Below are 21,741 nucleotides of genomic sequence, written 5' to 3' on the forward strand. Positions count from 1 at the left end.
CGAGTGCCGGCCCTGCCACGAGAACTGCACCCGTGGGTGCGCCCCGGGACAGGGCGGGGGGCGCAGAGCGGGGGGGGGAGCGGGGGTTAGCGGGGGGGGTCCCAAAAGCTCTTTGGGGAGGAAGGTGGGGGTCCTGGGGTGTGACTGTGGGGAGGGTGGGGGTCCTGGGGTGTCATTTGGGGCAGGATTGGGGGTCCTGGGGTGTCATTTGGGGCAGGTTGGGGGTCCTGGGGTGTCATTTGGGGCAGGATTGGGGGTCCTGGGGTGTCACTGTGGGGAGGGTGGGGGTCCTGGGGTGTCATTTGGGGCAGGGTGGGGGTCCTGGGGTGTCATTTGGGGCAGGCTGAGGGGCCCCCAGGGAGGTTGGGGGGCTCAGGACCCCTCTAGGGGAAGAGTGGAGGTTCCCAGGACCCCGTGGAGGGCAGGGTGGGGGGTCCCAGAAGCTCTTTGGGGAGGAGGGTGGGGGTCCTGGGGTGTCACTGTGGGGAGAGTGGGGGTCCTGGGGTGTCAATTGGGGCAGGGTGGGGGTCCTGGGGTGTCATTTGGGGCAGGATTGGGGGTCCCGGGGTGTCATTTGGGGCAGGATTGGGGGTCCCAGGTCCTCACTGGGGTCATTTTGGTGTCTGAGACGTCGTTTAGGGCCGGGTGGGGGTCTGGGGAGCCCCAGGGTGGGGTCCCGGCTCTGTGCTGGGGGGGTCTGTGCCCGGCTGAGCCCCATCGCCCTCCCCACAGATGTGTGGGGCCGCTGCTGCGGGACTGCCTGGGGGACACCCTGCCCGTGTCCAGGTACGGCGGGGACATCCGGGGAGAGGGGACATCTGGGGAGAGGGGACACCCTGGGAGAGGGGACACCATGGGGAGAGGGGACATCCTGGGGGAGGGGACATCCCAGGAGAGGGGACATCCCGGGGGGCTCTGGGGACATCCCAGGTGGGCTAAAGGGACCCTGAGGGGCTGCAGGGACCCTAACCCTGTGCCCGTCTGCATCCCCGTCCCCGTTCCCATCCCCGTTCCCGGTCCGTTCCCGGTCCATTCCCGGTCCGGTCCCGGTCCGGTCCCGGTCCCAGGCGCACCCCGACGCTGATCGCGGTGATGGCGGTCGGGGCCGTGTTCCTCTCGTGCTCGCTGGTGCTGCTGGCGCTGCTCTACTGGCGGGGCAAGAAGATCCAGAAGAAACGGGCGATGCGGCGCTACCTGGAGCGGGGCGAGGTCAGCGCTGGGGGAACCGGGACGGGACCGGGACGGGACCGGGGGGAACTGGGGGGAACCGGGAGGGGACCGGGAGGGGACTGGGAGGGACCGGGGGGGACTGGGAGGGGACTGAGAGGGACCGGGAGGGACGGGGAGGGGACTGGGAGGGACCGGGAGGAACCGGGAGGAACCGGGGGGGACCGGGGGTGGGGACTGGGAGAGGATCGGGGGAAACCGGGAGGAAGCGGGGAGCCGGGAGGAGAACCGGGAGGGATCAGGAGGGGACTGGGAGGAACCGGGGGGAAATCGGGAGGGGACTGGAAGGGGACTGGATCCAGCCTGGGGCTGTGTCCAGCTCTGCTTCCGTCCCAGTTGCTCTCCATCCTCATCCTGCTGTGCTGCTGTCCCTGTCCCTGTCCCCATTCCCGTCCCCGTCCCTGTCCCCGTCCCCGTCCCCGTCCCCGTTCCCGTTCCCGTTCCCGTCCCCGTTCCCATTCCCGTCCCTGTCCCCATTCCCGTCCCCGTTCCCATTCCCGTTCCTGTCCCCGTCCCCGTTCCCGTTCCCACGCCGTGTCCCGCCCGGCAGAGCCTGGAGCCGCTGGATCCCAGTGAAAAAGCCAACAAGGTCCTGGCCCGGATCTTCAAGGAGACGGAGCTGAAGCGCCTCAAGGTGCTGGGATCCGGCGTCTTCGGCACCGTGCACAAGGTGGGGATTCGGGGATGGGATGGGATGGGGTGGGGTGGGATGGGATGGGGTGGGATGGGATGGGATGGGGTGGGATGGGATGGATGGGATGGGGTGGGATGGGATGGGGTGGGGGGCTGAGCTGGCATCCCATTGATCCCATCGATCCCATCCCACTGATCCCATTCATCCAATGCCATTGACACCATGGATCCCATTGATCCCGTCCCATAAATCCCATTGATCCCAATCCCATCCCATGGATCCCATTGATCCCAATCCCATCCCACGGATCCCACGGATCCCCCAATCCCGATCCCATCCCATGGATCCCATTGATCCCGATCCCATCCCACGGATCCCATCAATCCCGTGGATCCCCCAGGGGATCTGGATCCCGGACGGGGATTCCATCAAGATCCCGGTGAGCATCAAGGTGATCCAGGACTGGAGCGGGCAGCAATCCTTCCACGCCGTCACCGACGTGAGTGCGCCGGGGGAACGGGGCCAGGGGAACGGGGCCGGGGGTCCCGGGGGGTCCCCTGGGGGTCCCCTGGGGGTCCCCGGGGGGGGCTGGGGCCGGGAGAGGGCTTCAGGGGGGATCCAGGAGGATTCCAGGGATCGGGGGTGCTCCAGGGGTGTTCCGGGGGTGCCCCGGAATCCGGGGGTGATCCAGGGATGTTGTGGGTGTGCTCTGGGTGACCCCTTCGATCCAGGGGTGTCCCCTTAAATCCAGGGGTGCCCTGGGGATACTCCAGGTGTTCTCCAGGTGTCCCCCGGGATCCAGGTGTGCTCCAGGTGTTCTCCAGGTGTCCTCTTAGATCCAGGGATGTCCCCTTAAACCCAAGGGTGCCCCAGGGGTGCTCCAGGGGTGCTCCAGGTGTCCCCCTGGATCTGGGGGTGTCCCAGGTGTTCTCCAGGTGTCCCCCTGGATCTGGGGGTGCCCCAGGTGCTCCCCAGGTGTCCCCCTGGATCTGGGGGTGCTCCAGGGGTGCTCCAGGTGTCCCCCCGGATGCGGGGGTGCCCCTGGCGTCCCCGGGGCTCGCGCCCGACGCCGTCCCTGTCCCGCAGCACATGCTGGCCATCGGCAGCCTGGAGCACTCGTACATCGTGCGGCTGCTGGGGATCTGCCCGGGCCCGCAGCTGCAGCTGGTGACGCAGCTGCTGCCGCTGGGCTCACTGCTGGAGTACGTGCGCAAGAACCGCGCCTCCATCAGCCCGCAGCTGCTGCTCAACTGGTGCGTGCAGGTGGCCAAGGTGAGTGCGGCCCCGCCGCGGGGTCGGGGGGGTCCCGATCCCTGGGGTGGGGAACCCAGAGTTGAGACGGGGTGAAGGGTTTGGGGTGATCCCCATCGCTGGGGTGGGGAACCCAGAGTTCAGACAGTGAAGGGTTTTTGGGGTGATCCTGATCTCTGGGGTGGGAAATGCAGAGTTCCATCAGTGAAGGGTTTGGGGTGATCCCAATGGGGTTGTTCTCTGGGGTGGAAAATTGAGAATCAGACATGGTGAAGGGTTTGGGGTGCTCCTGACAGGGTCGTTCTCTGGGGTGGAAAATTGAGATCTTTTCTCTGGGGTGGGAAATCCAGAGTTCAGACATGGTGAAGGGTTTTTGGGGTGATCCTGATCTCTGGGGTGGGAAATGCAGAGTTCCATCAGTGAAGGGTTTGGGGTGATCCCAATGGGGTCGTTCTCTGGGGTGGAAAATTGAGATCTTTTCTCTGGGGTGGGAAATCCAGAGTTCAGATATGGTGAAGGGTTTTTGGGGTGATCCCCATCGCTGGGGTGGGGAACCCAGAGTTCAGACAATGAAGGGTTTGGGGTGGTCCTGATCTCTGGGGTGGGAGATCCAGAGTTCAGACAATGAAGGGTTTGGGGTGATCCCAGTCTCTGGGGTGGGAGATCCAGAGTTCAGACACGGTGAAGGGTTTGGGGTGCTCCTGACGGGGTCGTTCTAACTATATAAAATGAACAAATAACCAAATATATTTTTAAAAAGTCAAATAAACCCCACTTTTTCCCCCCGCCACCCCATTTTTTAGGGGATGTACTACCTGGAGTAAATATATGGTACATCACCAATATCATATTTAAATAATAACCACATAAAATGAACAATTGACCAAATATATTTTTAAAAAGACAAATAAACCCCACTTTGTCCTGCCTGCCACCCCGTTTTTTTAGGGGATGTACTACCTGGAGTGAACATACAATACAAAACCAATACAATATCTAAATAATAATGGCATAAAATGAACAAATAACCAAATATATTTAAAAAAAGACAAATAAACCCCACTTTTTCCCTGCTGCCGCCCCATTTTTTAGGGGATGTACTACCTGGAGTGAACATACAATACAAAACCAGTACAATATCTAAATAATAACTATATAAAATGAACAAATAACCAAATATATTTTAAAAAAGACAAATAAACCCCACTTTTTCCCCGCTGCTGTCCCGTTTTTTTAGGGGATGTACTACCTGGAGTGAACATACAATACAAAACCAATACAATATCTAAATAATAACGACATAAAATGAGCAAATAACCAAATATATTTTTAAAAAGACAAATAAACCCCACTTTTTCCCCGCTGCCGCCCCGTTTTTTTAGGGGATGTACTACCTGGAGTAAATATACAATACATAACCAATATCATAGCTATATAATAACCACATAAAATGAACAAATAACCAAATATATTTAAAAAAAGACAAATAAACCCCACTTTTTCCCCCTGCCACCCCGTTTTTCAGGGGATGTACTACCTGGAGGAGCACCGCATGGTTCACCGCAACCTGGCCGCGCGTAACGTGCTGCTCAAGTCGCCCAGCCAGGCGCAGGTGGCCGATTTCGGCATCGCCGACCTGCTCTACCCCGACGACAAGAAGTACTTCTACAACGAGGTCAAGGTGGGCGCCGGGCTGGGCACGGCCCTGGGGGGTGGCACGGCACAAATGGCACCGGGGTCACCCGCTGTGAGCCCCGAATGCCACCGGTGTCACCTGCTGTGAGCCCCGAATGCCACCTGTGTCACACGCTGTGAGCCCCAAATGCCACCGGTGTCACTCTGTGTCACTGGGGTGCCCCAAATGCCACCGGGGTCACCCACTGTGAGCTCCAAGTGCCACCTGTGTCACCTGCTGTGAGCCCTGAATGCCACCCGTGTCACTCTGTGTCACTGGGGTGCCCCAAATGCCACCGGGGTCACCCGCTGTGAGCCCCGAATGCCACCTGTGTCACCTGCTGTGAGCCCTGAATGCCACCCGTGTCACTCTGTGTCACTGGGGTGCCCCAAATGCCACTTCTGTCACCCGCTGTGAGCCCTGAATGCCACCTGTGTCACTCTGTGTCACTGGGGTGCCCCAAATGCCACTTCTGTCACCCGCTGTGAGCTCCAAATGCCACTGGTGTCACCCGCTGTGAGCCCTGAATGCCGCCTGTGTCACCCACTGTGAATGCCATTTGTGTCACCCACTCTGAACCCCAAACCCCACCCGTGTCACCCGCTGTGAGCCCCGAATGCCACCCGGGTCACTCTGTGTCCCTGGGGTTACCCAAATGCCACCTGTGTCACCCGCTGTGTCCCCCAAATCCCATCCCCTGTGTCCCTGGCACCCGTGTCTGTCCCACCCTCTCGGTGCCACCTGTCCTGCACCCCCAGGACCCCCCAATTCCCACCCCCCCGCTGTCCCCTGCCCCGTGGGGTGTCCCCCCGCTGTCCCCCGCTGTCCCCCCGCTGTCCCCCCGCTGTCCCCCCGCTGTCCCCCGCTGTCCCCCGCTGTCCCCGTGTCCCAGCGCCCCTTTTCCCGCAGACTCCCATCAAGTGGATGGCCCTGGAGAGCATCCACTTCGGCAAGTACACGCACCAGAGCGACGTCTGGAGCTACGGTGAGCCCGGCCCCCCCTGCCCGCTGTCCCCTGGCTGTCCCTGGCTGTCCCTCAGTGTCCCCTGGCTGTCCCCCAGTGTCCCCTGGGTGTCCCCTGGCTGTCCCTAGCTATCCCCTGGCTGTCCCCCAGTGTCCCCTGGCTGTCCCTGGCTGTCCCTGGACTGTCCCTGGGTGTCCCTGGACTGTCCCCTGGCTGTCCCTGGCTGTCCCCTGGCTGTCCCCTGGCCGTCCCCGCCGTCCCCTGGCTGTCCCCGCTGTCCCCTGGCTGTCCCCCAGTGTCCCCTGGCTGTCCCTGGCTGTCCCCTGGCTGTCCCCCAGTGTCCCCTGGCTGTCCCTGGCTGTCCCCTGGCTGTCCTTGGTGTCCCCTGGCTGTCCCCTGGCTGTCCCCTGGCTGTCCCTAGCTATTCCCTGGCTGTCCCCTGGCTGTCCCTAGCTATTCCCTGGCTGTCCCCTGGCTGTCCCTAGCTATTCCCTGGCTGTCCCCCGGCTGTCCCCCGGGTGTCCCCCGGGTGTCCCCGGGTGTCCCCGGGCTGAGCGCGCCGTGCCCGCCGCAGGGGTGACGCTGTGGGAGATGATGACGTTCGGGGCCGAGCCCTACGCCGGGATCCGCCTGGCCGAGGTGCCCGACCTGCTGGAGAAGGGCGAGCGCCTGCCGCAGCCGCACATCTGCACCATCGACGTCTACATGGTGATGGTGAAATGTGAGCGTGGGCCGTCACCGCTGTCACCGGAATGTCACCGGGGTGTCATCGGGGTGTCATGGGAATGTCACCGGCTGTCACCGGGATGTCACCGGCTGTCACCGGCTGTCACTGGGGTGTCACTGGGTGTCACTGGGAATGTCACCGGGATGTCACCGGGGACGTCATCAGGTGTCACCAGGGTGTCACCAGGGATGTCACCATTCCCTAGAGGGTCCTGCTGCTGTCCACACCCCTGTCCCCATCCCCGGACAGATTCCTGGCCTTGTCCCCATCCCTGTCCCCGTTCCCGTGCCAGCCTCCTGGCCGTGTCCCCGTCCTTGGGACAAGGTCTCTGCCACGTCCCCACTCCCGGGGACGTGTCCTGGTCCTGTCCCAGGCTGTCCTGGCCGTGTCCCCACCCCGTGCCCATGTCCCTGCCGTGTCCCCACACTGTCCCTGCCGTGTCCCCACCCCGTGCCCGTGTCCCCATGCTGTCCCCACCCCGTGCCCGTGTCCCTGCCGTGTCCCCACGCTGTCCCTGCCGTGTCCCCACCCTGTGCCCGTGTCCCTGCCGTGTCCCCACCCCGTGCCCGTGTCCCTGCCGTGTCCCCACACTGTCCCTGCTGTCCCCAGGCTGGATGATCGATGAGAACATCCGTCCCACCTTCAAGGAGCTCGCCAACGAGTTCACCCGCATGGCGCGGGACCCGCCGCGCTACCTGGTGATCAAGGTGAGCCCCAGAGCCCCCGAGACCCCCTGAGATCCCCCTGAGACCCCCAGAAACCCCCTGAGACCCCCAGAAACCCCCTGAGACCCCCCTGAGACCCCCCCTGAGACCCCCCTGAGACCCCCCCCTGAGACCCTCCTGAGACCCCCTGAGCTACCTGGTCATCAAGGTGAGCCCCCAAACCCCTCAAGACCCCCCCAGATCCCCCTCCCTGGCCTGGGACACCCCCAATATCTGCTGATCAAGGTGACCCCCCCCAGACCCCCCTGACCCCCTGACCCCCCTGAGACCCCCCTGACCCCCTGACCCCCCGTCCCCCCCCCGCAGGAGAGCGGGGCCGCCCCCCCCGCCGAGCCGCCCCCCCTCAGTGACAAGGAGCTGGACGAGGTGGAGACGCTGGAGCTGGAGGAGGACGAGGAGGAGGAGGAGGAGCTGCCCGGAGCCTTCGGCCTCGCGCCCGCGCTGTGCCCGCAGCGCCCGAGGGGCAGCAGCGCCCGGGTGAGACCCCCTCGGGGGGCTCAGGGTGGGGGGGTGGCCTGGGAGGTGACAGGTGACACTGGGGGGTCTGGGAGGTGGCACGGGGGGTCCCAGGGTGTGACAGGGAGTCTTGGGAGGTGACGTTGGGGTCTGGGGGGGTGACACGGGGCAGGATGGGGGCACAGGGTCCTGGGATGTCACACGGGGTCTCGGGGTGTCCCCCACTGTCCCCCGCTGTCCCAGGACGTGCCACGAGCTCTCCCATCCCCAAGCCCCCCATGGGGGTGGGCTCTGGAGCCGCCCCCTCCCCAAATTCGCAGCACGGGGTGGGTGGTGTCCCTGTCCCTGCCATGTCACCGGTGCCACCCGCACTGTCCCCGCTGTGCCCCTGGTGCCACCCGCGCTGTCCCCACGCTGTCCCTGCACTGTCCCCGCACTGTCCCCACCGTGTCCCCGGTGCCACCCGCGCTGTCCCTGCGCTGTCCCCGGTGCCACCCGTGCTGTCCCCGTGCTGTCCCCGGTGCCACCCGCGCTGTCCCCGCGCTGTCCCCACGCTGTCCCCGGTGCCACCCGCGCTGTCCCCGGTGCCACCCGCGCTGTCCCCGCGCTGTCCCCGCAGAGCCCCAGCCTGCTGAGCGCCCCCGCCGGGTACATCCCCATGAACCAGCCCGGCCTCGGCTGCGCCCGACAGGTACCGGGGGGCTCGGGGGGGGATTTGGGGGGCTCTGTGGGGTCACCTTGGGGTGCCGGGGTGGGGACACCAAGCGGTGACAGCGGCGGGGAAGAGGTGGCCGTGAGCTGTGGCAGGAAGGGGAGGTGGGGTCCCCCCCTAACACCCCCCAGAGAGAAAGGTTTGGTGTCCCCAGGGGTCACCCCCTGACCCTCCCGGGGTGGGTTTGGGGTCCCCCCCCCCGACTCCCGGTGTCCCCAAGGGTGGGGTTGGGGTCCTGTTGGGGTCCCCCTACCACTCCCGGTGTCCCCAAGACCGGGGGGTCCCGGGGCGGGGGGAGGCGGAGCAGAGGGAGGGTTGGGGTCCCCCCATTCAGCCCCGATGTCCCCAAGGGCGGGGGGTCCCGGGGCGGGTTTGGGGTCCCCCTCTGACCCCTCCTGACCCCTCCTGACCCCCAGCCCGGGGGGTCGCGGCCGCTGCGGCGGAGCCGGCAGGAATCTCTGGGCCGGACGGTGTCGGAGTCGTCCGAGGGTCGCGGCACGGTGTCGGAGCTGGAGCTGGGCGAGGGGGGGTCCCTGGGGGGCAGCCTGTGCCGCAGCCTGCGCTCCAGGGGGGACAGCGCCTACCTGTCCCAGCGGGAGAGCTTCCCCCCGCTGCCCCCCAGCTCCGAGGGCAGCGAGGAGGACCCCAACGGCTACGTCACCCCCAACTGCGCCCTCCGCGGTGAGGAGGGGTCCTTGGGGGGGGTCCTCCCGGCCGTGGGGGTCTTGGGGAGGGGGGGGGTCTTGTCAGTTTGGATCGGGTTTTGGGGCTCCCCCCCATTCATGGGGGTCCTTATGGGGGGGGGGGTCTATCCCATTGGATTGGGTTTTGGGGCTCCCCCCCATTCATGGGGGTCCTTATGGGGGGGGTCTTGTCCCATTGGATCGGGTCTGGGGGGTCCCATTCCACAGGGTTTGGGGTCTCGTGGCTCCAGGGGGGTCCTCCCCCTGTTTTTGGGATGGAGGGGTCCATCCCTTGTTTTTGGGATGGGGGGGGTCCACCCCCTGTTTTTGGGATGGAGGGGACCACCCCCTATTTTTGGGGTGTGGGGGGGGTCCACCCCCTATTTTTGGGGTGTGGGGGGGGTCCATCCCCTATTTTTGGGGGGGTTTGGGGTCCAGGCTTTGGGGGGGGATCATTTCGAGGACGATCTTTCAGGATTTCAGGCTGGGCTGACCCCAGCCGAGCCCCCCCATCCCGAGGGTCCCCCCTCCCTGGGCGGTGTCTGAGCCCCCCCAATCCCCCCCCAGACGCAGACCCCGGCGGGGGCTCGGTACCGGAGCCGGAGGAGGAGGAGGAGTACGAGTACATGAACCGACGGCCGGGGGGGGCCCCGGGAGCCCCCCAACCCCGGCCGGCCTCACTGGAAGAGCTGGGCTACGAATACATGGAGGTGGGCTCGGAAACGGGGGGACCCCCGGGAGCCCCCCGAGGCCGGCGGGACGGTGAGGACGAGCGCGGGGAGGAGGAGGAAGAGGCTGAGGATGAAGAGGAGGAGGAGGATTACGAGTACATGAACAAACAACCGCGGCTCAGCCGCTCGCTGGCGGCCGAGCCCACCCAGGGCGGGGGCTTCCCGGGACCCCCCGGCCACGACGGCTACACCGAGATGAGAGCGGGCAACGAGCAGGGTTACGAGGAGATGGAGGCCGTGCTCAGGCCGCGCTGCCCCGGCTGCCGAAACCCCCCCACTTACCGAAACCCCCCCGGTTGCCGAAGCCCCCCCGGGCCCGGCATGAAGCCGCTGCGGAGTTTGGAAGCCTCGGACTGCGCCTTCGATAATCCCGATTATTGGCACAGCCGCCTCTTCGCCAAGGCCGATGCGCAGCGGACTTAGGGGGGACCCCCCCACACCCCTCACAACCCCGGGACCCTCCCCACCCTCGGGGGGCTCACACTGGATATGAAGGATCCCCCCCCTCTCCCAAAAACCCCCGGGGGATGAGCTGTGGCTGGGTTAGGGCGGGGGTCGGGGGTCTCAGCCCCTTTTATGGGGGGCTTCTGCGTCCTCCCCACACCCCCCCCCCCGTTTTTTTGGGGGGGTACGGGGGTGTGAGGAGCTGAGCCTGAGCTCGCCGAGGTGGGGAGGGGGCAGCGGAGACCCCCCGGATCCCCCTGCAGTGGTTTCCTTCCTCGCCCCCACTCACTGAAGGTGCTCCCCAAATCCCTGGCGGGGGTCCCTGGAGGTCAGAGGGGATTTCTGAAGGACCCCAGACTCATTTTCGGGTTTCCCCATTCCCCGGTGAGTGAAGGTTTGGGGGTGTCGTCCCCCCCCCCGCCCTCCCCTGAGGTCGGGATCCCTTTTTGGGGTGTTTTCCCCGGTTTTTTCGGGGGCTGGCCCGGGTTGGGGGGGTTGTGGGGGGGGGAGCCCCCGCTCAGGGATCGCCCCCGGCCCCGGGGGTGGCGCGCGATGGATGAAAATAAAGGAATTTGGATAAAAGCGTCGGGGCTGAGGTTTGGGGGGGTCGGGGAGGGGATGGAGCGGGGATCGGGGTGGAGGGACACCGGGCCGGGGATCGGGACCAGGGTCCGGGGACAGCGACAGCCCCGGGGCAGGGACCGGTCCCGGTGCCAAGCGGGGATCAGGGAGCCTTAACAGGACCGGCGTCGCGGGTCTGGGGGTTGTGAGTGGGACCGGTGCTGCGGGGCGGGATCCAGGAACACGCCGGGCACCCCGACAGCCGAGGGAGGGGCGGAGCGACCGATCCCGGTACCGAAATTCCACACCCGCCCCTCCCTCTCTTGTCCCCTCCTTCCGCCTACATCCCCCATCACCCCCCGCGCGCCGCTTCCTCTCTCACAACCCCCACTTCCTTCCGCTAGAGCCGCGCTGCGCGCCGGGAGTTGTAGTCCCCAGGGAGGGGGGCGGCACCCACCCGTCCGGGGCTCTGCGCACGGGGGCTCGCCGGGAGTTGTAGTCCAGGGGGGCGGGGAGGACTCGCGTTCCCAGCGTGCCCCGCGCGGAGCCCGCGCTCTGCCCTGCTCGCGCCTCCGGCTCGCGGTCCCGGGGGCTCCTCAGCGCGGGGGGGGGGGGGGGGGCTCGAGCAGGCCCGGGGGGCTCCGGGGGGCTCGGCGGGGCTCCCACCATGTCGGGCGAGGAGGAGGCCACCGAGCTCACCATCGCCGAGGACCTGGTGGTGACCAAGTACAAGATGGGGGGGGACATCGCCAACCGTGAGTGCGGGCCGCGGCCGGGGGGGCGGCGGGGAGGGCGCGGGGGAAGCGCTGAGGGGAGAGCGGCCGGGCCTGAGCTCCCCCCGCCTCCAACCCCGGCGTGAGACCCCCGGGCCGGGCCCCCGCGGCTCGGGGCGCGCTGGTTGGGGCTGGGGGCGGGCTGGGGTCGGGGGGAGCGGGGTGGGATGCCCCCCCCTCGCCGTGTCCCGGTGTGATTTCCCCCTCCCGGTTCGGCGGAGCCCCCCGGTCCCGGCGGGCCCCGGCCCCGCGCGGCCGCCGCCGCTGCCGGCACGTGGTACCGCGCCCCACGTGCACCGGCGGCGCGGGGGGAGCGGGGCCGGGCCCGCCGCCCCCCGCCGCAAACACCGCTCGGAGCCGCTTTTGTTCGGGGGCTGACCCCTGGCTGCCCTCCCGGTTAGCGGCGGCCGAGCCCCGCGGTGGCGGCGGCGGCGGCGGCGACGGGACCGGGAGCTGGGGGAGCCCCAGGCCGGGACGGGGGCCCTGGCTGGGTTGGGAGGTGAGGGCTGCTCAGGGAAGCGGGTGCTGTGTTGGGAATGAGGGCTTCGGTTCTGGGAATGGGGTCCCGAACCGGTCTGGGGGTGCTGTGCCGAGAACGGGATCCTGTCCCGGGAATGGGGGTCCTGTCCCGGTGAGGATGAGGGTCCTGCCCTGGGAACGGGGCTGCAGCCGCTGCGCCCAACCCCCGGCAGGCTCCGCTCCCCCTTCCCCGGTTATTCTTTAACCTCTTTCCCCTCCGTTCCCGCTGTCCCGGCTCCGGGAGCCGCCCCGACCGGTTCCGCGGGGCACCCCGGTGTCCCACCCCGCTTCCTGCTGACTCCAGAGCTTCTTTTGAACTCGCTCGGGTGTCCCGGGAGGCGCTTGGGGAGCGGGGATTCCCTTCGGGAAGGGAGGGAGGTCTCCTGGGAGCGCTGGAAGTTTGGTCACCTCCCTTCCCGGGAGGGAAAGGCAGCTCCACGCAGGTTCTCCTCCTTCGGGAAGAGCAAACACAGGGAAAAAATAATAAAAAAAAAGGCAAAAAAATCTCTTCCAGCTGTCTGTTTTTCGGGATAGAAAGTGCCTTAACTCCCTAAAAAACTATCGGGAAGGAGAGGAGGGATTCGAGGAGAGTTCCTGCTCCTCTACCTTGGAATGCTCCGGGAGTTTTCTCTTTTTTTATCTGCTTTTATTTTCTTTTCTTTTTCTTTTCCCCTCGTTTGTTTTATTTCCCCGCTCAGTGTCCCGCCGGCTCTTATCGGGAACGTTATCCTTGCTTTGAAATATTCCCAGCTTTCCCATGGAAAAGTGGTGGGACGAGGGGGGGTGGAATTTGAAGTTGTTGCACAGGTGACAGTGCCACAGCACTCCCGAGGATTCCTTGGAATTCTGAGGAGGAAGCACGCTGGGACAGAAGGGGGGAATGTGAGGGGACCTTCCAGGATCCCAAAATATTTTGGGATCGGCGCTGCGGAGGAAGCTGGAGGAGGAAGAGGCTCTGGAGATGCCTCTTCTCCCCGGGTCTCTCCCTAAGGCGCGAGGCAGGCTGGAATTCCTGGTGGGTTTTCTGGGAGTGGAACATCCCCCAGACTTCCCCCTGGGGTGTTCCCTGTGTCAGCACTCGGATTCCTTGGAAAACTCAGGGGACTCGTGGAGTGGCCTTTGATGTCTCCCAGTCATTCCCAAACCTGTTCCCGGAGCTCTGACTCCTCCCGGAGGAATGTGGGAGCGCGGGGCTCTCGCTTCCCGAAAACATCTTGAAATAAACAAGGAAATGTACCAAAAAAAAACCCCTCACTAAAACAATGTTTTTATTATCTTTATTCCCGGACAAAGCGGGATTTTTGCCTTTCTCCGTCGAGATGAGGGTCTGGGATCTCGGGAAAAGAGCGATGGGTGTTGGATGCGGGGCTGTGGATCCATGAAACTTGGTTTTTTGAGGTTTTATGGTTTTTTGGGAATTGCAGGGGTCCTGCGCGCCGTGGTGGAGGCGGCGAATCCCGGCGCGTCCGTGCTGTGCCTGTGCGAGAAGGGCGATGCCATGATCATGGAAGAGACCGGGAAAATCTTCAAGAAGGAAAAGGAAATGAAGAAAGGTGTGTGTGTGAGGAGGGGGAATCGCCTTCCTGGGAATCCATCCTGGATGAGGAATTCCATGCTCTCCGCTGATTTTAACCCAAATCCTCCTCCCTGCTGCGCCTCGGCTTCCAATTTCCATTGGAAATGGGATGGAATTCCAATGGATCTGTTGGGGTGATGAGGGAGGGTGACTCTGGAGGGTCCGGGGCACTGGGATTTGTTCCCAAACTCCCATCCTGAGGGTGCTGGAGGTAGCTTGAGGTGGGATATTGGGAAGGAATTCCTCCCCTGTGAGGCTCTGGAATGGAATTGCCATCCCTGGGAATGTCCCAGGCCAGGCTGGAGCAGCCTGGGATAGGGGAGGGTGTCCCAGGAGGGTGGAACGGGGCTTTGAGGTCCCCCCCAAACCCCGAAGCATTCCTTGAATCCGTGACTTTTTTTTTTTTTTTTTTTTTAAATTTGAATTTTTGTTCCCTTTCCCAGGAATCGCCTTCCCGACGAGTATATCCGTAAATAACTGTGTGTGTCACTTCTCCCCGCTCAAGAGCGACCAGGATTACATCCTCAAGGACGGGGACTTGGTCAAAATGTGAGTGCCTGGATGCCGTCCCACAGGAATTCCATCTCCCTTCCCGAAATCCCAGAGCGATTCGGGCTTGGAAGGAACCCGTCAGACCACCCGTTCCCACCCCTTGTTTTTGCCACGGCGTTAATTCCTCGCTAATTAAAGCCTAACACCGAGCCTGGAGGGGCTCCTGGGGCGCCGGGAATTCCGCCTGGGATTCCTGGAATTCCCGTTTCCCTCTGTGTTGCAGCGACCTGGGCGTGCACGTGGACGGCTTCATCGCCAACGTGGCGCACACCTTCGTGCTCGGCGCCTCCAAGGTGGGTTTGTCATCGGGGGGTGTCTCCTCGGGAATGGGGCAGCCTTGGGGTGCCGGGGGGAGCCTCTGGATCCGAGGTGGAGCTGCCCTGGAGCCTCTGGATCCAAAGTTTCAGTGCCCTGGAACCTCTGGATCCAAAGTTTCAGTGCCCTGGAATCTCTGGATCCGAGGTGGAACTGCTCTGGGTCCGAGGTGGAGCCGCCCTGGAGCCTCTGGATCCAAGGTGGAGCTGCCCTGGAGCCTCTGGATCCAAAGTTTCAGTGCCCTGGAACCTCTGGATCTGAGGTGGCACCATCCCAAAGTGTCTGGATCCGAGGTGGAGCTGCCTTGGAGCCTCTGGATCCAAGGTGGAGCTGCCCTGGAGCCTCTGGATCTGAGGTGGCGCCGCCCTGGAGCCTCTGGATCCAAAGTTTCAGTGCCCTGGAATCTCTGGGTCCGAGGTGGAACTGCTCTGGGTCCGAGGTGGAGCCGCCCCAGAGCCCCTGGATCCAAAGTTTCAGTGCCCTGGAACCTCTGGATCCAAGGTGGCACCATCCCAAAGTGTCTGGATCCAGGGTGACACCACCCTGGAGCCTCTGGATCCAAGGTGGCTCCGCCCTGGAGCCTCTGGATCCGAGGTGGAGCCACTCTGGAACCTCTGGATCTAAGGTGGAATCACTCTGGAACCTCTGGATCTGAGCTGGAGCCACTCTAGAGCCTCTGGATCCAAGGTGGAATCACTCTGGAACCTCTGGATCTGAGGTGGCACCGCCCTGGAGCCTCTGGATCCAAGGTGGCACCATCCCAAAGTGTCCGGATCCAGGGTTGCAGCACCCCAGTGTTTCTGGATCCAAGGTGGCACCAATCCTGAGCCTCCGGATCCCAGGTGCCACCATCCCAAAATCTCTGGGTCCCAGGGTGGCACCATCCTGAAATCTTGGGATCCCAGGTGTCAGCATCCCAAAATCTCTGGATCCCAAGGTGCCACCATCCCAAAATCTCTGGGTCCCAGCTGACAGCACCCCGATCCTTGGCGATGCCGTTCCCATTTCCCACTTTTCCTGCTGGAATGTGCCAGGAAGAACAGTCCCATTCCCCACCCCAGAATCCATCCCTGCTTCCCACTTTTCCTCTGGTCTGATTCCTTGGGAATTCCTGCTGGGAATTCCTCAGGTTATCCCGTGCTCTGGGAATAAATCCCGAGGCTGACCTTGGGGGAAAAACTTTTAGGAATGGTTTTTCTCCAGTGGCTTTGGGGGAGAAGCCCAAAATTCCCCACTGGAATTTTGCTGGAATCCTCCCAGTCCATGGCTTTGACTGGACAGGGAATCCTCTGGAATTCTTCTCCCAGCTGAATTCCGGGGTTTGGAACGAATTCCAAGCGTGGAATCTCGATCCTCAAACCCTCAGAAATCCCAAATTTTGCCTTTTTTCCCCTCAGGAAAATCCCGTGTCCGGCCGCAAAGCCGACGTCATCAAGGCGGCTCACCTGTGTGCCGAGGCCGCCCTGCGCCTGGTGAAACCCGGGAATCAGGTGGGAATTTTGGGAATCAGTTGGGAATTTGGGAATTTTTGGGAATTTTGGGGCCCAACCTGTGGGGTTTTGTGGGGGATCTGGGAGCACGCTGTATGGAAAAACACAGTTTTTTCCCAGTTTTTGTTGGTTGGAAAAGCTGCGGGATTTCTCCCCAAATAAATGGGATTTTAGGAAAGCTTGTGCTCGGGGCGGGAATTTTTTTTATCCATAAAATGTTTTGTCCCTGTTTTGTTTTTAATCCCAGAACACACAAGTGACAGAGGCCTGGAATAAAATCGCCCACGCGTTCCACTGCACACCCATTGAAGGTGAGGGAAAAAGGGAATTCCAGGGAAAAGGGGGTCACAGGGAAAGGGAATTCCAGGAAAAAAGGATCCCAGGGTAAAGGGATCCTGGGACGGCTCTGGGATTGCTGGCTCAGGATCCTGGAGCTCATCCCGATCCTTTTTTCCCCTGGGCTCTTCCAGCTGCCCTGAAACCTCTCTGTCATTGGTTAAATTCCCTGGAATTCCGGGAATTCCCGCTGCCTCGGGCGGTGGGTTGGGAATGTTGGGAATGCCGGGGGCTCTCCCTAGGATTGGCCTGGGAGCAAAGGGTGGGAAAAGGGGAGGAATCCCCCAAAAATCCCTGTGGAGCCCAGGGTGGGAATTCCGCTGGGTTTGGCGCTGCTGGGAGCGGCATCGGAGCTCCCAGTACAGACCAGTACAGACCAGTACAGCCCACTGGTGAGCTGTGCCTGGAGCTCCCAGTACAAACCAGTAACCCCAGTCGGTCCCAGTCCATCCCAGTTCATCCCAGTTTGCCCGCAGGGATGTTGTCGCACCAGCTGAAGCAGCACGTGATCGACGGGGAGAAAACCATCATCCAGAACCCTTCGGACCAGCAGAAGTGAGCGGGGAAAAAACGGGGCCTGGGGGGGCAAAAACTGGGGAAAAATGGGGCCCTTTGGGGCAAAAATTGGGGAAAAACGGGAAAAACGGGGTCAGGGGCAAAAATTGGGATTGGGGCAAAAATTTTATGGGGGCAAAAATTTTATGGGGGTGAAGGTGAGAAATGAGTGCCCTTGGGAAGGAGAGGTTTCCAGGAATGCTTTGGGTCTCCTGGAAGGTTTTGGTTTTCCTGGGAGGTTCTGAATTTCCAGGAACGTTTTGGGGGCTTCCCTGCAAGCTCTTCCCTTGGGGAATTCCCAGCTTTTTCCTGCTTCTCCCAACCCCTTTTTCCTCCCAGGAAGGACCACGAAAAAGCCGAATTCGAGGTGCACGAAGTCTACGCCGTCGACGTCCTAGTCAGCAGCGGCGAGGGCAAGGTCAGCCCATCCCTCCCAAATCCCAGGAATTCCCAGTCTGGGCGGCTCCAGGAGCTCTCCAGATGCCAGGAATTCCCTGGGGGATGGTTTTTTTTTCCCTCCTCCAGGCCAAGGACGCGGGGCAGAGAACCACGATTTACAAGCGGGACCCCTCCAAGCAGTACGGGCTGAAGATGAAAACCTCGCGCGCCTTCTTCAGCGAGGTGGAGCGGCGCTTCGACACCATGCCCTTCACCCTGCGGTAAATCCCGGGAATTCGGGCTGGGAGGGGCCGGGATCCTGCCTGGGACACCTGGATAGGGGCTGGGATCCCACCTGGGACACCTGGATAGGGGCTGGGATCCCACCTGGGACACCTGGATGGGGCTGGAATTCCAGGGATTTGAGCCTTTCCTGGGCAGGTGTGATCCCAGGTGTGCCCAGGCACACTCAGGTGTGATGCCAGGTGTGGTCCCAGGCACACCCAGGTGTGCCCAGGTGTGATCCCAGGTGTCCCCAGGCACACTCAGGTGTGATGCCAGGTGTGATGCCAGGTGTGATCCCAGGCACACTCAGGTGTGATGCCAGGTGTGGTCCCAGGCACACCCAGGTGTGATCCCAGGTGTCCCCAGGCACACTCAGGTGTGATGCCAGGTGTGATGCCAGGTGTGATGCCAGGCACACTCAGGTGTGATCCCAGGTGTGATGCCAGGTGTGCGCTGTCCCCGCAGGGCGCTGGAGGACGAGAAGAAGGCGCGCATGGGGGTGGTGGAGTGCGCCAAGCACGAGCTGCTGCAGCCCTTCAACGTCCTGTACGAGAAGGAAGGTGAGACTGGGACGGGGGACACCTGGGGGACACCTGGGGACAGGTGAGCATGGATCCAGGTGAGTTTGGAGCTGCAGAGCCACTCAGAGAGCAGGGATTGCAGGTCCTGGCAGGTGTGAGGAACCTGTGGGTCCTGGCAGGTGTGAGGAGCAGGTCCTGGCACAGGAAGGTTCAGTCCCACAGGTCCTGGCAGGGCCGTAGCTCAGTTTCACCCTTTGTCCCCAGTTTAACCCTTTGTCCCCAGTTGTTCAGGGTTTGTCCCACAGGTCCTGGCAGGGCCGTAGCTCAGTTTAACCCCTTTGTCCCCAGTTGCTCAGGTTTAACCCCTTTGTCCCCAGTTTAACCCCTTTGTCCCCAGTTGCTCAGGTTTAACCCCTTTGTCCCCAGTTTAACCCCTTTGTCCCCGCAGGGGAGTTCGTGGCCCAGTTCAAGTTCACGGTGCTGCTGATGCCCAACGGCCCCATGAGGATCACGAGCGGCCCCTTCGAGCCCGAGCTCTACAAATCCGACCTGGAGGTGCAGGACGGGGAGCTCAAGGTTGGTTCCTCGTTAATATGCAAATTAAGCACCTGAGTAAACGTAAAATTACTTTGTTTACCTTCCCATCTAAAATATTCACAGGGAAAATGTATCTATCTTGGACTTTTGTTATTGTTATTATTGTTAGTCGTACTTACTTGTGAAATAAAATAGAAAAAGCATTTATAATAGCTGTTAATATATTGGTTGCTAATCAACAAGAAATATGCTTATATATGTAAAAATAAATAAACTTTTGTATATGATAAATATAAAATAACCCATCATATGTTTAAATAAAATATTGTAAATATATATTTCTAACAAATTCATAATTATTAATATAAGTATATAGTATATTAATATAAGTATATAAAGAGATAAAAGTAAGTATAACTTCATATATAGTTTAATTAGTACTCTGTATTAGACTATATATTGTATCTATTTATATGAATAGATATATAAATATAGATAAAATAGTTTACTTAATCTATGGTAGATGCAGTGCATTTATATCTGCATATAAAACATCAATATATTGTAGAGTTAAAAAGTAACAATTTAATATGAATTGAAATATAATTGAAATATTAAAAATTGAAATAAGAATGGAATTGATAATTTAAATAGTGACAATTGAAATATGAACAGTTGAACTATCAATAAATGAACAAAAAATAATAATAAACATATTTTTAATAAACATAGTATTAATAATGAGTAAAGATGTGCCTGCCCAGGGTCACCTGTCCTTGCTCCCATGGAGGGGAAGGAAAGGGAATTAAATCCTCCCCAAAATGACCCAAATTCCCGTTATCCCAAAAAACCACCAGGATCATTTCCCACTCCTCACCCTTCCCTCCCTTCCAGGCCCTTCTACAAAGTTCTGCCAGCCGGAAGACCCAGAAAAAGAAGAAAAAGAAGGTAAAAATCGGGCGCTTTCTTGTGTTGGGAATTCCCAAATCCGGAATTTCGGGGTTTCTCCGTGGGGACCCTGGGAAAAAAAAAAATCCCTGGATTTGTGTCCCCACAGGCTTCCAAAAACGCGGAAAACGCCACCACGGGGGAGACGGCGGAGGAGAACGAGGCCGGTGACTGAGAACCCTTCCAGTTCTCAAATCGCCTTTTTTCCCCCAAAAAAACCCCCAGAAAAACAAAAATTCCATCCGGAAATGAAATAATCTGGCACCGGTGTTGGTCCAGGTAGTCTGGAATTCCCACAGAATCCAACAGCTCCCGTTGACTTTTTGCCAAGGAGGGAGGAATCTCTCGGCCACTTCAGACTTGAGAATGAAAAATAAGAATAAAAACAACCCCGAAAGAGCAGCAAACGGAAAAAAAATAATAATAATAAAAATTAGGAGTGAAAGTCGCTATTAAATCCTTTATATTCCCCACGTTTGGAGAGGTGAATCTGTAAAATCCAGGGAGTGGGAGCGGAGGGAGCTGCTGATTCCTTCTTCCTCCTCCTCCTCCTGCTGCCTTTTTTTATTTTTTAATTTTTCCCTTTGGAAATTTTCACCAAAAAAAAAAAAAAATAAAAACAACCCCCAAAACCAGCTGATTCCACCCAGAAAAGTGCCCTGTGCGAGCAATCCGGGATTTTTGTCTTTTGCCTTTGGGATTGTGCTTTTAGAATTGGGAAAAAAAACGAAACAAATTTTAAGTTCTCCCCCCTCCTCCACCAGGAGCCTTTTTCTGCCTCTGCCTTGATTTAAGGGATTTCAAAAAAAAAAGCAAAAAAAAAAAAAAAAATCGCTATTTTTTAACACAAACTCGTTTTTAAACTGATCCGAACCCTCGGGAAGCCGCCGACATTCCGGCCTTGCGGAGCTGAATTCCCTAAAATCCCCGGGTTTGGGTGTTTTTTTATCCTTCCCGATATCCCCGGGAGCACATTCCACCTTTTCCCGCGAGCCGGAGGATAATTATATTTTTTTTCCCCATTTTTTCCCCCTCTGGATTCTTTGCTAATTTTGGAGAGAGAGAGGAGGGGGGAAAAAAAAAAAAAATAAAAATCCCACCAGAATTCCTCAGGGGTGGAAAGAGGTGAGGGAAACGCTGCCGGAGCCCAGGGGTATCGCTCTTTTATAGTCGATTTTTTACAAAAAAACCCACATAAAAAAACAGCAAAAAAAAAAAAAAAGCCGATTAAATGCTGTCAGTTGAATGTTTTGAGGGTTTTTTGGTTTTTTTTCCTTTGCTGATACCCCTGGTTCCTCAAGTTTTTTGGGAATTCTGATTTTCCCGCCTTACCCCACCCATAGGCCGCGGTGCTTCCTCGTCCAGATCCGAGATTTCCACCCCGAAAAATTAAAAAAAAAAAAAAAAATTCCACAAAAACTCAACACGTGCAAACGTTACCAAAGTCAAATAAAAGAGAAATAAACGATGCGATATTGGATTTTATTCCGAGTTGGTTTTTTCCTTCTTTCCCCGTCTTTCTTTGGGATTGTTGGGGTGGAACCTGTCTGGGCCTGGGTGGGTTTGGTGTTGGAAATGGGTTTTTTGAGGGAAAAATGCTCAATTATGAGGGAAAAATGTTAATTTTTGTAGGGAAAATGTTCAATTATGAGGGGAAAATACTCAGTTGTGAGGGGAAAATGATCATTTTTGAGGGAAGATGCTCAATTATGAGGGAAAAATGATCATTTTTGTGGGGAAAATGTTCAATTATCAGGGAAAATTGCTCATTTTTGAGGGAAAAATGTTCACTTTTGAGGAGAAAATGCTCAATTATGAGGGTAAAATCCTCAATTGTGAGGGGAAAATGATCATTTTTGAGGGAAAAATGCTCAAATATGAGGGAATAATGTTAATTTTTGAGGAAAAATGTTCATTTTTGTGGGGAAAATGTTCATTTTTGAGGAGAAAATGCTCAATTATGAGGGTAAAATCCTCAATTGTGAGGGGAAAATGATCATTTTTGAGGGAAAAATGCTCAAATATGAGGGAATAATGTTAATTTTTGAGGAAAAATGTTCATTTTTGTGGGGAAAATGTTCATTTTTGAGGAGAAAATATTCAGTTGTGAGGGAAAATTGCTCATTTTTGAGGGAAAAATGTTAATTTTTGAGGAGAAAATGCTCA

The 21,741-nt window shown here is 59.2% G+C and overlaps 2 protein-coding genes across 2 annotated transcripts in view; both read left to right on the plus strand.

Moving 5' to 3' along the window:
• Positions 1 to 10,804, plus strand: part of ERBB3 (erb-b2 receptor tyrosine kinase 3) — a 16,127-nt gene extending 5,323 nt beyond the window's left edge. Inside the window, exons 2-15 of the mRNA XM_040088340.2 lie at positions 5 to 36; positions 733 to 786; positions 1,068 to 1,209; positions 1,778 to 1,897; positions 2,262 to 2,360; positions 2,948 to 3,133; positions 4,638 to 4,793; positions 5,697 to 5,772; positions 6,326 to 6,472; positions 7,088 to 7,185; positions 7,510 to 7,680; positions 8,279 to 8,350; positions 8,788 to 9,052; positions 9,622 to 10,804. Coding sequence (XP_039944274.1) covers positions 5 to 36; positions 733 to 786; positions 1,068 to 1,209; positions 1,778 to 1,897; positions 2,262 to 2,360; positions 2,948 to 3,133; positions 4,638 to 4,793; positions 5,697 to 5,772; positions 6,326 to 6,472; positions 7,088 to 7,185; positions 7,510 to 7,680; positions 8,279 to 8,350; positions 8,788 to 9,052; positions 9,622 to 10,208 — 2,205 coding nt within the window. The 3' untranslated portion in view covers positions 10,209 to 10,804. The remainder of the gene's footprint in view (positions 1 to 4; positions 37 to 732; positions 787 to 1,067; positions 1,210 to 1,777; positions 1,898 to 2,261; positions 2,361 to 2,947; positions 3,134 to 4,637; positions 4,794 to 5,696; positions 5,773 to 6,325; positions 6,473 to 7,087; positions 7,186 to 7,509; positions 7,681 to 8,278; positions 8,351 to 8,787; positions 9,053 to 9,621) is intronic.
• Positions 10,805 to 11,416: 612 nt separating this feature from the next.
• PA2G4 (proliferation-associated 2G4) lies at positions 11,417 to 21,060 on the plus strand. The gene is made up of 13 exons (XM_040088456.1): positions 11,417 to 11,545; positions 13,507 to 13,635; positions 14,102 to 14,207; positions 14,434 to 14,503; positions 15,923 to 16,015; positions 16,263 to 16,326; positions 16,828 to 16,906; positions 17,246 to 17,324; positions 17,432 to 17,565; positions 18,035 to 18,129; positions 18,539 to 18,666; positions 19,522 to 19,575; positions 19,685 to 21,060. The coding sequence occupies exons 1-13, from the start codon at positions 11,458 to 11,460 to the stop codon at positions 19,748 to 19,750; spliced, it is 1,185 nt and encodes a 394-aa protein (XP_039944390.1). The 5' UTR covers positions 11,417 to 11,457; the 3' UTR covers positions 19,751 to 21,060.
• Positions 21,061 to 21,741: the final 681 nt, after the last annotated feature.

The sequence above is a fragment of the Hirundo rustica genome, chromosome 30, assembly GCF_015227805.2.
Source record: "Hirundo rustica isolate bHirRus1 chromosome 30, bHirRus1.pri.v3, whole genome shotgun sequence".
In the NCBI taxonomy this organism is placed as follows: domain Eukaryota; kingdom Metazoa; phylum Chordata; class Aves; order Passeriformes; family Hirundinidae; genus Hirundo; species Hirundo rustica.